Source organism: Trichosurus vulpecula, chromosome 9 (genome assembly GCF_011100635.1).
Source record: "Trichosurus vulpecula isolate mTriVul1 chromosome 9, mTriVul1.pri, whole genome shotgun sequence".
Classification (NCBI taxonomy): Eukaryota; Metazoa; Chordata; class Mammalia; order Diprotodontia; family Phalangeridae; genus Trichosurus; species Trichosurus vulpecula.
The window spans coordinates 20,459,044-20,475,445 of NC_050581.1; the positions used below are offsets into that span (position 1 = coordinate 20,459,044).

General features: G+C 37.5%; 1 protein-coding gene across 1 annotated transcript in view; it reads right to left on the reverse strand.

The window, feature by feature from the left end:
* Positions 1-3,956: 3,956 nt before the first annotated feature.
* Positions 3,957-16,402, reverse strand: part of TEK (TEK receptor tyrosine kinase) — a 126,218-nt gene continuing 113,772 nt past the window's right edge. Inside the window, exons 20-23 of the mRNA XM_036738129.1 lie at positions 11,021-11,061; positions 9,444-9,540; positions 8,353-8,452; positions 3,957-5,044 (exon numbers count right to left, since the gene is read on the reverse strand). Coding sequence (XP_036594024.1) covers positions 4,970-5,044; positions 8,353-8,452; positions 9,444-9,540; positions 11,021-11,061 — 313 coding nt within the window. The 3' untranslated portion in view covers positions 3,957-4,969. The remainder of the gene's footprint in view (positions 5,045-8,352; positions 8,453-9,443; positions 9,541-11,020; positions 11,062-16,402) is intronic.

The following is a 16,402-nucleotide window of genomic DNA, read 5'->3' on the forward strand; positions in this document are numbered from 1 at the left end:
TTGAGTGTAATTAATATTTTAATATGGTTTAATTTCCACTTATAAAAGATTACCAGCCTTATAAACATTTGACATTATTAGTTTTCATCCTCATATGAGGCGCTATGTCCCTTTGATAATGTTGCTAACAAAGAGGCAGGTGAAACTAAGAATAGTAGCAGATACCCCTGTGAAGAGCACACATTCACGGATTCTTGGGTATGAAACAATGCCACAGAAGTGTAACAAGCTATCACTAATGCCCATCCATGATTGGCTTTATCATCACATTGGCCAATATGATAGCGTGTATTAGAACTTCCTTCATTTTCCATTGTATTGCCACTATCCAACTCCTTATTCTCATTACCTCATGCATTATTATTGCAATAATTTTCTAATGTCTACTCTATCAGATGATACCTAGCTGGATTGCCTCAATAAGTACTTGTTGAATTAAATTGAACTACGCTCTAACACCATTCAGGATGAACTGGTTTCATATTATATTCCAGCCCACAAAGTTGATAAAAAGGTTTTTTGTATTTTAGTAACTGAGGGAGTTGCTGAAATCGTAGTGAGGTTCTTAGAATACACACACACACACGCACACACACACACACACACACACACACATCAATTTACATATACATCTATATATGTATACACCTATTTTTGTTGTTCAATCATTCAGTTGAGTCTGACTCTTTGTGACCCCATGGATGACAGCTGTCCATGGGATTTTCTTGACAAAGATACCGGAGTGGTTTGCCATTTTTTTCTCCGGTATATCCTTTTGTCTGGCAATCAGAGGTTAAGTGACTTGTCCAGGATCATACAGCTAGGAAGTGTCTCAGACTGGATTTGAACTCAGGTCTTCCTGACTCCAATCCCAGTACTATATTCACTGAGCCAGCCACCTGCTGGCTCATACATCTATATTAAATTAAATATTAAATTAATTTTTGAGATCTCCTAGCCAGCTTTTGTTTTACATGTGCATAACTAATATTTTAATTATCTCATTTGTAATGGTTGGAACTGAATATTAGAATAGAAAACTTATAATTACTCATTTAACAAATACTGAACACATACTCTGTGCCTGGCAGCAATGGTAGATGTTCAATAACATCAACCATGTCACTGTACACATTTTGATCGTGAATAAAGAAGTAAGCTAATATGTTTAACATATTAAGGAATTCACAATAGGTTATACTTACATTTCCTCTTTATATGAATATTTAAGAGATATTTTGGGGTCTTAAAATCAAATATCTGGTAAACATTGGGCATTATTATATTTGTTAAAACCCTAAATTCTGTTTTATGTCAGAAAGAGGAAGGGTGATATTATAGATATTGTCTTATAATATGTAACACTTTTACACTCCGCTATAGTTGGAGGCCATGACTCCACTGAAGATGCAATTACTTGCATGGAGCCGATCCCCTGGAAAGTTAAAGATGATGCAAAAGGAAGTAAATGGTCACTATAAAAATCACTTAACTAGCAATTTGATGAGTCTCCTGAATCTCCATTGCTGGCAGTGTGCTTACAAAGAAAATCTTACCTTCTGTCCTTTTCAAAAAGCAAAAGCACCTCCCCGCCACCAAAAAAAGTAAAATTGTAGTTTATTCTATAGCTCAAGTTGGGGGAAAATGCTCCCTTGAAATTGTATTTCTTCACACTTATGTTTTACACTAGTGGGTTATAACTGGTGTAACTGTAAATAATTTCAATGGAAACAAAGTTAAGAACTTTTTGTGTGCCCATGGAGTTGGAGTGAAGAGAACCTATTATGTCATTTCTTAAAGCTAACTTTATTTAACTTTTATTTATGTATTTAACCTTTTGTTGTTGTTGTTGCTAAAGTACAGTTATAAGTGTAAAAGTACAAAAAAGTATTCAACAAACTTGCCAATATGGGGGTGGGTGGGGAGAGGACAGCACATAGAAAAATAGAGACAAAAATACTTAGTTTTGTTTACATACTGTCAAGCATAACTTAAAGTGTAGCAAAGATATGTAGTAAATTAAAACCTATGTTTCCAATATCCATTTTCTTTGGTTACTTTTTGATCAAAGAGAGTAAAAGAGATTCTAAGTTTAGGAGAATGGGTAGATTCCTGCTCATTGTGTTTACTCAGAGAAGACTGGAAAAATGTGGATTTTCCCTTTTGTCAGACAGGTGATACGGAAATCGATAAGTCTCTTTGACCAAGGCTTGGGTGATCCAAGTCATGTATCCTCAGAACTCTCATTAGAATGAACCCACCATTACAATATTAATTAATTATAATATTAATTTTCTCATTAATTGTTAAGTTAGTTGCCCTCCTCACAAACACTCACTCTTCCAAGGGCACATAAACTATGAGCCCACTGTCATGAGGGGTCTTAGGCATTTGAGAGTGCCACTAACCTCTTTTATTAATAACATGCTAGCATTATTATGCTTCTCAAACTTGTTAAACATCAAATTATCAACCTCCCATGTTAGGACCAAATCACTTATTAATCCATCTATGCAAATTAATAATGATTGCCATTATTCCTCCAATCAAAAAACTTTTAAAAGTTATATCTCCAAAAATTTTTTTTCAACTAGCCACCTGGAACACTTCTGGGCAATGCCTTACTACATTTATGTGAAATGATGGATTCAATTGATTTTTAATGTCAACAAAAATATAAGCAGAAAGAGTGTTATTCCTAGAATCTTGATATATGGGTATACTCAAATATATCCAAATGAATATGGCCTTTTGGATTATTCTCTCGATTTTTACCACTATAAACTGCTGACCAAGTTAGCATAGATTTTTAGATAGTATCTGCATATCATTCAGCCAAAAAGGCAAAGGGGAATTCTGTAGTCTGTATCAGTTTTCCAGGGTCCTTTGTAATACCAGCAGCTTGGTGTTAATTGTATATTGTCTTTAGGAAACCAGACATCCTTTAACAAAAGTAATACAATAGTGCAATATACTGTTTCATGCCTTCCAAATTGAAAGCAGGATATTTGAGCAAATAATAAGTAAGGAGCATTCTGCAATACATTTGGGGTACTTATTAATCTTTTCAGTCTTGCAGAGATCTTTAGATTGTTACCATTAAGATAAACCACTATTTCATTTCTAGCATCTCCCCAGACTAGCCCATTTCTATAAACATGCTTCATCCAAGTTGAAACTCATCTTGGCTATTGCCTTCTCTGCCCCCTTCCACCTTACCTTCCCACCTCTACCCCACTGAACCTCCCACATGTATAATGGATGTTTCATTAATTTTCATGCGTTTTTTTGAGACTGCCCTATCTCATCCACATTCATACATCCAAATGGCATGGAAATTTTGACCTGCTCTATTTTTTTCAGACATAAACTGCGGTACCCCTCTCTTTATGCAACCTGGTGGCCCTCCAGTCTCATTAGCTGACCACACTGACAACATCATTAGCATGAACATACTGATCTACTTTGATCCTGCTTGGAACTCCCAGATTCAATGGCTTCACCAGATTCAGCCTCCCCCAGTTGTAGAGATTACAAGCACGACCACCCCACTGTGCCCTTTTTATTCTTAAAGATGGGCAGCAGCCATTCATAGGCCCAACACTAATACTGATCAACAAGGAAGCTTTGATTTGCTCTGTTTCAGAGCTAAGCCAGTTCATCCCTCCTTAGGAAACCTGGTGTTCCCCAGCTCTTAAAGGTTCAACATACCCTAGACACCTTGTCATCTTTAATTTTACTGTATCTCAGAACTCCTGAGCTCAAGTGATCCACCAGCCTCACTTTAAGATGATCTTAGTAGCAAGGTGCTTGTTATTACCTTTGGCTAACTAAAGCTCAGTGTGGTACAAGGTGTGCAAAGATGCAAGGGCCAATCTTGAACCCAGGTCTTCCCCTCTCCTACAGAAAGAAAACCTGCAAGAGATGTTTTAAGTACAAATAGGACACACAGCAACCCGACACATAAGCTTTTACTTAAAAAGGATAGGCAAAACATTTATTCTCTTATTAAATGACGTTCAGTGCAATGTGAGCACATACTACAAAAAGGAAAAACTTACAATTGTATCAAAACTTATTTTTACAATGTGTAATACTTTTATGGAAGTTTATTCTGCATGAAAACTATCATGTGGCACTCTAAAATAACTGTAGGTTTTCTATTTCTTAAAACTAAGCACTGCTTAAGTGCATCAGTTTCCCTAGAAAAAAAAAGGTGTTAGCTAAAACATATGAATTGAGGAATGCAAAATATTTTTAGAATTTGTCATTAGTTCTAATACTACTTTGGTCCAGCCACTCCACATATAAAATGAGTTTGAGTCAGCTATTGAAAACTGTTTTTCTGAATGGATCTTTTGTTCACCAAAGACACATGACTAAATCATCATATGAACATGAATGGTGTCACAACTGTTCCTATGAATCAAAAGATCATTTGTTTCCCTTTGTAGAGGGAGGAACTCTCAAACTATATGAATAATCAATTAATGACCTCCCTGTCTACCCAATGTTGCTTTGTGGCCTAATAGTGTTAAAATACCTGATTTTTATTATCTGGTTTATTATTGTATTAAGTTTATAGCAAATTTTAATCCATTGCTATAAAATACTTGTTTTGTTATCAATATAATCTTAGAGAAAACAAAAAAAAACAAATCTAAGACAGTAATAAAAATGAATGACAATAAATGTGTTTCCACGGACCTTCCCAGAAGGGGCCCTGTTTCTATAAAAATATATTATTGTATATGCAAATGTATAACAAGAATTCTGGGTTTTAACACATTCTTACTCAAAACAGTATATACAGTCCTATAGTCAGAGCCTATTGTAAGATGTACACATAGGTATCTGTTATGAAAGTGTTTCATACATACAGAAGATATACACATTTCTACATCCTATATCACATTGCACGCTGGTGAAACTGGCTTTCCTGAGGAGTGATCAATGAAGACGGTCTCTCCTAAGCAGCCTCTTCAGCAGAGCAGTCTATGCCAGCGTAGGTAAACTTCTCGTAAAGAGTGGTGTTCACGTAGGTCTGAAAGGATGAGAACATTCAGATTCACAGGTTATATTTGTCACTGCATTCTTTTGTGAGAAAATAGTCGCTAAAATAAAATAGAAGCAGCTTAAGATTCTATTGCTTTCCCTCAAACAAGGTCACTGTTGCCGTAGTGATTGAGAAAGTTTACAATTCAATGCCTCAGTCAGTAAGTATGCCTGGCACTGTGGTAGGCATTAAGGATACAAGTATGAAGAATGAATGATACAGTCTGTATTTACAGTGAGTTTACATCCCAAAGGAAGAGATAAGTACAATAAAAATAAATACAGCATTGCTAGGTGGCTGATTCCCTTCCTCATGAAGTCAGAGACCTGTGATTTCACTGGTATGAGAATGGTTTTCACCAAACTGATGGAACCCGTCTTTAACTTAGTAAGTAAGTAAGTAAGTAAGTAACTTAGTAAGTAAGTAAGTAAGTAAGACTTATCGTCTTGGCTGGCTGCCTGGGCTGAGAGATGCAAAGTGGTCTGTCCGTGGTCACACAGCTGGGAAGTATCAGTGATGGAATTTGAATCCAGGCCTTTTTGACTCCAAGTCCAGGGCTCTATCCACTTAGACATTTCAAACTGGATGTCTTCATAGACCTAAGATCTTAAACTCAACATGTCCAAAACTGAACTAAGTGTTTTTCCCCTCAAACGGTCACCTCTTTTTAATTCTCCTATTACTGTCAAGGGTGCTCCCATCCTCCTAGGTGTCATCCTTGACTCCTCACTCTCCTTCCACAAATAGTCTGCGTCGTTTCTACCTACATAACAACTCTTGTATACACCCTCTTTTCTTCTTTGACACTACTACCACTCTGATGCAGGCCCTCTTCACTTCAAGCCTAGTTACCTTCTATGTTGTCTCTTCCCATTCATTTCCATCCTACACTCATCTCTCAAACTGACCTTCCTAGAGTGCGAGTCTGGCTGCCCCTTCCCTATTTAATAAACTCATGGGCTCCCTATTACCTCTAGGATCAAATATAAAATGTTGTTTCACATTCAAAGCCCTCCATAATCTGGACATTTCTACCTTTCCAATCTTCTTATACTTCACTCACCCCCACATATTCTGTGATCTAGTGACAATGGTTTTTATTGTCATTCTTTGAAAGTAGCACTCCATCTCCAGACTTTGAGTATTTCATTGGCTGTGCCCCATGCCCGGCACTCTCTCCCTCCTTAGCTCTGTCTCTTGGCCTCCCAGGATTCTGTCGTGTCTCATTAAAAGTCCCATCTTCTACAAGAAGTCTTTCCTAGTCCCTCTTAATGCCTATGTATTGCTCCTGAGATTTTCTCCAACTTGTCTAATATATATGTACATATATATATATATACATATACATACATTTATGTATGTATAATATACATCGTTTGCATGTTATGTCCTCATTAGGCTCACTTGACTCATTATTTCAGGCAGGTCTCAGATATGCTTCATTTCTTTCCCTACTCCCAAGTTGTCTTCTCCACCTCATCAACAACCTATCCTCCTTCCTCTCCCCACTCCAGTTCTAGAACTTGTCAAATATAATACACTCTGCTGTATTCCTGGAAATCATGTGAAAGTCTGCTCCTTTGTGTCTCTACTCACCCCCACCCCTAATGTGGATTTTCACCACTAGACTCTAAATTCCTTCAGGGTAGAAACTGTCTTTGCTTTTGTATTTGTATTCTCAGCTCTTAGCAACAAAAAGCACAGAGAAGCACATAACTTGTGTTTTTTTTTCATTCATTCCAGTTTTAATCATCATGGTAATAGCTAGCATTTACATAGTACTTTAAGGTTTGAAAGCTTTACAACATTGGACACTCATTACAACCCTGGGAGATAGATGTTGTCATTATCCTCCATTTTAAAGATGAGGAGACTGAGTTATAGAATGGCCTAAGGCTGGTTAAGCCCATAGCTAAGAGGCAGGATTTGGATTGAGGTCTTTGTGACTTGAGCACTCTATGCACTTGCAGATTTATGATTCTCCCTCTACTGCAGATTACCTTCAAGCCAATCTTTCTTGTTTTATCCCTCTTTGCCCCCAAATACATCAGATTAATGTTCTTAGAAACATCACTTTGTTTGTATCAGAATCTAAACTCTTGACGAAGGTTCTCGATAATCTGATATGACTTTACCTAAGACTTTCCTAATAACTTTGTCCCATATGACTTTCTCCCCTTTCTAATAATTGAGAGCATTTTTGTCTATACCACACATTTTTAAACAAAGTTTATTAAATATAATACTTGTTTCATTTAACATCCAGGTGATGCAGTGACTAGAGTGCCAGGCCTAGAGTCAAGAAGACCTGAGTTCAAATATGGCCTCAGACACTTACTAGCTATGTGACCCTGGGCAAGTCACTTAGCTCTGTTTGATGCAGTTTCCTCATCTGTAAAATGTGCTTGAGAAAGAAATGGCGAACTACTCCAGTATCTTTGCCAAGAAAACACCAAAATGGGGTCATGAAGAGTTGGACATAACTGAAACAACTGAACAACAAAACTCTATTTAAGTCACTGTTTTAAATCCTGGGAATAAAGAATGTGTTATATACTCAATTCTATATCTTGTTTCCTCATTACTTTTTGAGTATAAATGAATTATTGTAACAGAAATAATCTGGAATTTTTAAAAGTATTTTAAGGTTTGCAAAGTGTTTTTTCATAAATTATCATATCGTTATACCGAGAGCGAGTGAAACACGCCACAGAATATAAATTTTAAGTGGAGAATTTATTAGCCGGCGACCATTCGGGGTTCCACCCAAATCAAAATGGCCCCGGGTTGGGGTAAAGAAGTAGTTTATATAGAAAGTACAGGGTACAGAGGTTAATTATCTCTTGGAACTTACAGGCCAGGTCACAGGGTGGGGGGTGGCACAGGCAGAGATCAAGAATTTTGACAGGTTATTGTTAAGTGGGATAATCTTATTGACATTCCTTGGTGGAGTCACGGAGCCCCAGGGACATTTGCTAAATGCCAAAAGGTCTGAGTCCATTCTTTATTATGCAAACTGGGGTTTTCTCAGGGGTCTCCTTAGCAATAACTGATTTTCCAGTACCACATTATTTGATCAACTCCCTCACAAAGTTGTAAACTCCTTCATGAAGGATACGATGTGATACACTTTTTCTCATATTCCCTAAGGAGACTGAGCTAGACACATGACAAATACTCAGTAAATAACTGATAAATTTATTTAAAATTAACCTAGGATGAAAAAGTCATGCTTCCAATTCAGAAGACAGAATAGAACATTTAAGAGTACAAGCTAGGAATGCCTTGATCCTCACCTTTCGTTCTTCTAACATCCTGTTTAAAGACACAAGTATCTGAGCAAATGATGGCCTTTCATAAGGTTTCTCACGCCAGCACTGTCTCATTAGGTCATACCTTTGAACATGAAAATTTGAAATATTAAGAACAATCAATTCCATACATACCTGGAAGTGACATCAGATGCAAGGGAACAGTAAGTGTGTGGTCTCTCAACTGAGGTGGCAAATTGTAGAGTGGTTGAAATTTTTCTGATGTCTTCCACTCCATTTCTATGTAGCTTTTCTGTCTCCCATATCTTGCTTAGTCTATATCTCATTTTTCTAAATTCCTGTCTAGGTGCCACAAATTCTGTCTCCCAATAGTAATAACCAACAATATCCCAATGCATCATTGAGCATTTGAATTGATATCCTGTCAAAAACTGAAAAGTCTTCAAAAATTCAAAGAAATTAATCTCTAATAGTGACATTTCAGATCCTGTAAGTTCATGGTGGTGATATTTGGGGAATGTGGATATTTTTTAATGATTTACCCATAATCAATTATTCCATGAAGATAGCTACCTACTCTTAAAAAGAAGACTGGGAATGGAGATGTTACTAAAGTAAAACCCTTTTCACAAAGGGAAAAAAATTAGGCTTGTGATGGTTGGGAATTAAATTAGGACTAGCCAGTCCTATAGTATGATGGTAGCAATGAAGAATTTTCATGAAAAAAGAAGTCTGCCTAAAGAGGGAAAAAAATGCAATTTCTTTAAATACCTCAAAGATCTAGATTTCACTGCGTAAAGTCTCAAGGTTCCATGACCTAGCCTCTTGCTGTCAACTAGCTGTCCTGTTCTCATTTTCACTTTAAGTGATCACCATGAGCCTCCTTAAATGTCTAGAATAATATCTTCTGTCAGTTTCCATTCTTTATAGAGAATGTGTTCCACTAATGTCGACAGGAATAGATTTGTTGTATATGAGCACAGATTTTTACTACTTTGTAAATACTTCGTTTTTTGACCCAGTTTGCCTTAGGGCAATGAGTTTTACCACTTATCAATATGGTGACCCAGTTGTTCTGAAACCTCAGGCAATGTTAGACAAGTCTGCTGACTTACACCTCATCATCACAGTTGAGGGGTTTTTCCAATCTGTATCCCTGTGGGAGCTTCTCGTAGAGTTCTGCACAGGTCATTCCACAGTATGGTGTACCACCTGAAAGACAGGAAGTGGATCTCCTGTCAAGCGTATTTGTCAAGAATCTGAGCCACAGAATTAAATGTTCTGATCTCTTGGTTGGGTGAAGCAATGCAGGAGGTTTTAAGGAAATTCAACATATGATAATCTGATGTTACAACACAGATTAGAATCAGAAGTTCCCAAACGGGGCAATACTGCCCCATGGAGGTGCTGGACTGATCCAGGGAAGGTGATAGTAGCCTCAGGTGCAACTGAGGGGGGAGATTTGCAAAAAAAAAAATAAGGAGGTGGTAAAAGCACAAGGAAAGAAGAAAATTTTGAAAAACTGTTCATACATGTTTCATCTGTTGTGTAACAGAGTTGAAGTGATAGTGATTACATTATTTTCCAAATAAACACACAAAACACAAGTTATAACTGATTGCATTAGCAAAGCAATAATCACAATATAGATGATAATTGTAAATATGCCTATGTGGTTCTGTATTGCAAAATATAAAAGACTCCATATAGAAGGTAGAAGAAGTACTTTCTGAACCTCTTTTTCTTCATCTGTAAAAGAGAGGATTAGACTAGATGACTTTGTGTTCCCTTCCAGACCTAAATCAGTGATATGATTATGCATTATCATTCATCATTTATTAATATTGTCTGAACCTAACTTTATGTGACTAGAGATTGTTTGAACCCAGAATGTCACCCTGATCCCAGGAACTATCCAGGAATGCTAGAGATGACAAGAAATTTTAGGTTCCCCTAAGGTCTGGATCCACCCAAAACATTCTTGTTTGGGTATCCATACCCAAGTCTTATTTTGGGCCCACCCAAGCTTGTGTTTTGGTTTTATTCAAAATTTATTGAATGTTTATATTTACTCATATCCACTTCAATCTATCTTGCTTTCAAGTTGCCCTCCCAGCAAAATTACTTAATTGTGTATGGTGGTTTATGTGTGGGTTCCCTTGTTCAAATTCTATGTAATGTAAACTTTTCAGAGCCCAGACAGGAAGGAGTCACACCTCCTTTCCAGCTTGTTCTTCTCTACCAAACAACCTAAAAATTTCTTTCTAAAGCTATTTCAGATTTTTGGGGTTCTTGTGAACAACATGGTATACGATCTTGCTTTTAAAAATTTGGTTTTCACACAGCTTATCAGGAGTATATTAATTCTATAAAATGAAGTTTTCTTATTCCACTTTAAAATGTGTTGCGTTCAGTCATTCTGAAATTGTTGATTAACTCTACTCCTTCTTATAAACTTTTAACATGAGACATAAACACATATGATGATGATGAACGTTACTCTCATATAGACATTGGTTGTTTCAAATAGGCATTAGATGAGGTTTTCAAAAAGACAACCAACTGCAAACCTGGGAATCTTTAAAAAACTTATTTAAATTGTTATAACCAAATAATTATTAAGATGAACAGATATAAGGTCACATTATTAAGATATAGGATGTCTGGCAGTTTTGTACAGGAAAGTACTCACCCAAACTAACAATCTCCCATAATAACACACCATAGGACCACCTGTAGAAAGGAGAAGTGAAAGGCAAAGGATCAATTAACAAACTAACGAAAAGAAGCCATGCACCATACTCCCTAAAAATACAAGATTTCCTTTTTAATGAGACTGGAACTGAGAGAGAATAATTCACTATATTCAAAGCTCTAGTTTAATAATTGGTTAATCTAATTTTTAAAATTTATTGATATCTTTTATTTTTATATTACATTCATTTCTGAAGAAATTCTTCTCTCTTCTCTTTTAAAGTACTTAGCACAGTATCTGTTGCATAAGAGGTGTGAAAGAACTAGAAGAATGTCTTTCCACTGTCTTCAGGGTTAGGGAACCTGCTGTCTTCAGGACACATGTGGATCTCTAGGTCCTCGAGTGCAGTCCTTTGACTGAATCCAAACACCACAGAACAAATTGGATTTGGTCAAAGGCACACTTGAGGACTTAGAAGGCCACATGTGGCCTCAAGGTCGCAGAGTTCCCCACCGCTGCTAGCTTAACAGGGAGAATAAAGTATTATTTTTGAAAGAATGTAAGGAGTACTTCAAAGGAAAAACAAAAAAACCCCAAAATGACGATATACTCAAGCATCAAGTAGGAATTACAAACAGAATAAATTAGAGATCTTAACATAATTCAGTATGCCTGAGATTTCGTGGGATAGGACTCATGATTGCAATTTATCACTAAAACAGTGTATCTTATTCAGTAGATAAAAGACATGGTAGACTAGAATTGCATGTTACTAATATGATGAAATTGTATAGGGGAAACCACTGAAGGGCAAAGAATGCCAAAGAGAATAACTTGGATTTTGAAAGATTCTTATTATACAAATTTTGAAAGAAAAAGCCCATGACATAAAGCTCTTCTGAGGAAGTTGGTTCAAGAAGGATAGAAAGTTCTCAAGAATAAACTTATAAAAGCACAAAAATAGAAGATTCAGAGGAGAAAGAAAGATTGATGTGAATGTATAGATGTTCTGTGCAATGTATGGATGATTGGTATATAAGAAAAGAGCAGGTAACCGGAAAATAATAATGGCTCACATTTGTATAGTGCTTTAAGGTCTGCAAAACTTTTAGAGAACGATCTTCACAATAATCCTGGAGAGATGGGGGCTATTACTGTCTGCATTTATAGATGATGAAACCAAGGCTAAGAAGAGGCTAAGTGACTTCTCAGGGTTTTATAGGTAGTTGATATCTGAGGCAGGATTTGAACTCAGGTCTTCCTGACTCCAAGTCTGGCATTCTAACCACTATGTCATCTATTTGCCTCAGTACAAAAGAATGGCACAGTCCTGTTAGACTAGTGACAAGTGGATAAAGCTCAGAATTAACTGGATTTGGTGATGATTCCAATGAATTCAAGGATTTTGTTGGAGATGAGATCAAAATAAAGAAAGGACTCCTGCTCACAGTGGATAGGATGATGGCGAAAGAGTCAACTCTGCTTTTGCTTTTTCTTTTCTTTGTCAAGAATAATAGTCAAACTGAGAAGAGTAACTGTATACTTAGTTTATTTTTATAGGCAAGACGAAGAAGTTTAATACAGCTAGGTGGGCTTAGAACTAGTGGAATGGCTAGACAAATCTAAAGCATAGTCATTACTATGTAAATTTTAACACAGGGGAAGATCTCCAGTGGAGTACCCCAGGGATCTGACCTTAGCTAAAATTCTTTTTTTTTTTAACTCTGAACTCAAGAAATAAAACAAGCATTTCCACAACTAACCTAGTAGTATGGAAAAAAAATGATTGCAAATGAAACTGCGAATCTATTATGCACAATTTGCTATTTTTAAAAATATATAGTAAAGTTATTGTGTAACTTTCTTTTTTTCTTCCTTCCCCTCCCCATGTTAAAGATGGCTACCATTAGATACAAATATGTGTGTATACATATATATGTATATATGTAAAATCATTCTATACATACTTCTATTTATCAGTTCTTTCTCTAGATACAGATAGCACCTTCCTTTATAAGTTCTTTGTAGTTAATTTGGGTATTTATAATAGTCAAAATGATTTAATTTTCAAAGTTGTTCTTAAAACAATATTGTTGGTCTTGTATACAACGTTCTCTTGCTCTGCTCATTTTGTTCTTTGTTATTTCATGCAAGTCTATTCACGTTTTTCGAAAATCATTAAGCTCATCATTGCTCATAGCATAGTAGTATTCCATCAAGATCATATACCACAATTTGTTCAACCCCATTGACAGCCATCCCTGCAATTTCCAGTTTTTTGCCACCACAGAGAGCTACCATTAATATTTTAGAACATATAGGTCCTTTTCCTTTTTCCCTAATCATCTTTGGAAACAGACCTCAATTCCAGATTACTCTCCAGAATGGTTGGATCAGTTCACAGTTCCACCAACAGTGAATTAGGGTCCTAATTTTTCCACATCTCCTCCAACATTTGTCACTTTCCCCTTCAATAATTTTAGCCAATCTGATAGTTATCAATGATTTGGATTAAGGCATACATGGTGGTTTTATTAAATTAACAATAGAAAATAGAGCTAACACGCTAAATATAGAGTCAGGATCCCAAAAAATAATGAGCTGGATCTAATGTGATGAATCTTAATATAAATATATTTATAGTTCTATCCTTGAATTTGGGGGCACTTAGGTAGTGCAGAGGATACAGTACTGGGCCGAGGTACAGAAGGATCTGTGTTCAAATACGGCCTCAGACATTTACTGGCCATTTGGGCAAGTCATTTCAGCTTGTTTTCCTCAGTTTTCTCATCTGTAAAATGAGCTAGAGAAGGAAATGGCAAACCACTCCAGTACCTTTGCCTAGAAAACCCCAAATAGGGTCACAAAGAGTCAGATACAACTGAAACAACTGAGCATCACCCTTGAATTTAAAGGAAAAAAATTCAGAATAGGGAAAATGTATGACTAGACAAGAGGTCTAGAGAACTTCAACCTCAATATAAATAACAAGTGTAACATGTTGAAAAAAAATGTGATCTTAGGCATGGTGTTCTGGAATCCGTAGGTGATAATCCACTTGGACTCTGCTTTGGTCACAGCATATCTATAGTGTTTTATCAGTTCACATTTTTAAGAAGGGCATTGAAAAACTGAAATTCATCTAGAGAAGGGTGACCAGGATAGTTGGAGGATGGAAGTCCGTGACATACGATGCCATCAAAAATTGAATAAAAAAAAGAATTGGGGGTTATTCAATTAACAGGAGAAAAAGACTTGCACATAATGGTGGTAATTGTCATGATAGTTGCTTTCAAATATCTAAAGGACAGTTATATTGTAGAGAGATTTGATTTGTTCTACTTGTCTTCAGAGGGTAGAACTAGTATCAATGGTTGAAAGTCGTAGGGAGGCAGATTTTGGCTCTATGTAAAAACAAAAACACTGCCTAACAATTAGAGCTATGCAGAATGTGGCAGAAATTAGGTTTAGACCAACACTTCACATCATGAGCCAAAATAAAGTCTATATATGATATAGATATATGATTATATATAAAAGGTCACATTAAAAAAAAGGAATAAGGAAGAAATCACCTTTCAATCTATGGATAAGGGGAAAAGCTGATGACCAAATAAGGGACAGAGAGGATCTCGGAAGATAAAAGGAACAATTTTAATTATATAAAATTTTTTAAAAATTGCACAGAGAAATCCAGTCCAACTAAAATTAGAAAGAAAATAGTGGAGGCAGAGCCAAGATGGCAGAGTAAAGGCAGGGACTTTCCTGAGCTATGCCCCAAACCCCTCAAAAACTACTCTAAACAAATTCTAGAGTAGCAGAACCCATGAAAAGACAGAATGAAACAAATTTCCAGCCCAAGACAACTTGGAAGGTCCGCAGGAAAGGTCTGTTGCACCAGAGTGAGAGAAAAGCACAGTCCAGCAGAGACTGTGCTAGAGAATACCAGGCCCTAGCCCTAGGAAACCTGGAGCAGACCTCAGAGTGACTGAATCAGTGGCACCAGTGGTGGTTTCCAGACCTCTCAGCCCACAGATGCCAAAGACAACTTAGAAGGTCATCAGGAAATGTCTCTTGCACCTGAGTGAGAGTGGAGGGCAGTCCAGTGAAGGCCATGCAAGCACAGCCATGGCACCAGCAAACCAGAAGCAGGCCTTGGGAGTGACTGAATCAGCAGTGGCAGTGGCTACTTCTGTTGCTCTCAGCCCACAGATGGTAAGGAGTGTAGCCAGAATGGCCTTTGTTTTCTTTGAATGACTCAGCTTACCTCATTGAGCCTCTGGACACTGTGGCTTGCTCTTCCGGGGCAGGAAGCCCAAAGAGCATTCCAGGAAGCAGACAACTTCCTGTGTGAGGAGTCATGGGGCTGGCTGAGGGGAGGTGTTAACGGCTATGCTAGGGGGAGGGGCCAAGTCAAGAACCAATCGGCCCTGGTCGTTCAGGCGGTGCTTGATGATGTCAAAAACTCTATAAGAGGGGAGAGGACAGCTTGAAGATCCTCTCTTTTCCTTTTCCGGTTGGAGCCAGCGACAGTTACAGCGACAGTTACAGCGACAGTTACAGCTACAGTTGGAGCCAGAGGCAGTTACAGAGGCAGTTACGACAGTTACGTCAGTTACAGCCACAGCCACAGACACAGCTGAAGCAGGAGCTGCCAGTAGCAGAGCTGACCTACGGGAGAAAGCTGAACAAAGACTTCAGGCCAGTGGGTAATCTTATTACCATAGAGGGGGAAACATGATTTTGCTTTACGCAATCATGCTTCTCTGTAGCCTCCTGGTTACTCTTTCAAGGCGTACTTATTGGGCCTGGAAGCTTTTGATCAATATATCAAAATGGGGTTGCTGGTTCATGGGTTGGTTACTGTGGAGCCTAAATAAATGTTTTGATTCTTCTGCCTTCTACTTTGAGAGTTTCTTATATCCGGCGGTTCCGAACGTTTCAGACATGTTTATGATCCTCTTTGAGATTATAAACTCTGCCCTCCTAATACAGGGTCAAACAACTGGTCAGAAGGAGATTACAAGGATCTTTTTGCTAGCACTGGGGCAGCACTCTGTTTCTTTGCCCATACTCAGATTCAGGTGGTAGTCCTGGGTGGACTTCCCACCCAGTCCTTCCCAGGCAAGGAGGAGCACTAGCACAGCAGAGCTTGCTACAGTTAAGGGTGGGGTCCCTCCTTCTAGCACAGAAAAGAGTGCTTGTGGTCACTCACAAACCAGAGTAGAGGCCAAGAGGGTAGTAAACATACTAGAGCATACCACCTTGGAAGAACTGAAAACCTACAGGTCCCTATAAGTATCTTTGAAAACAGTTGCACAAAATCCCTGAAGCTTGGGATAGTGCTCCCTCCTCCCTGGAAGCAGAGTCCTACTTTAA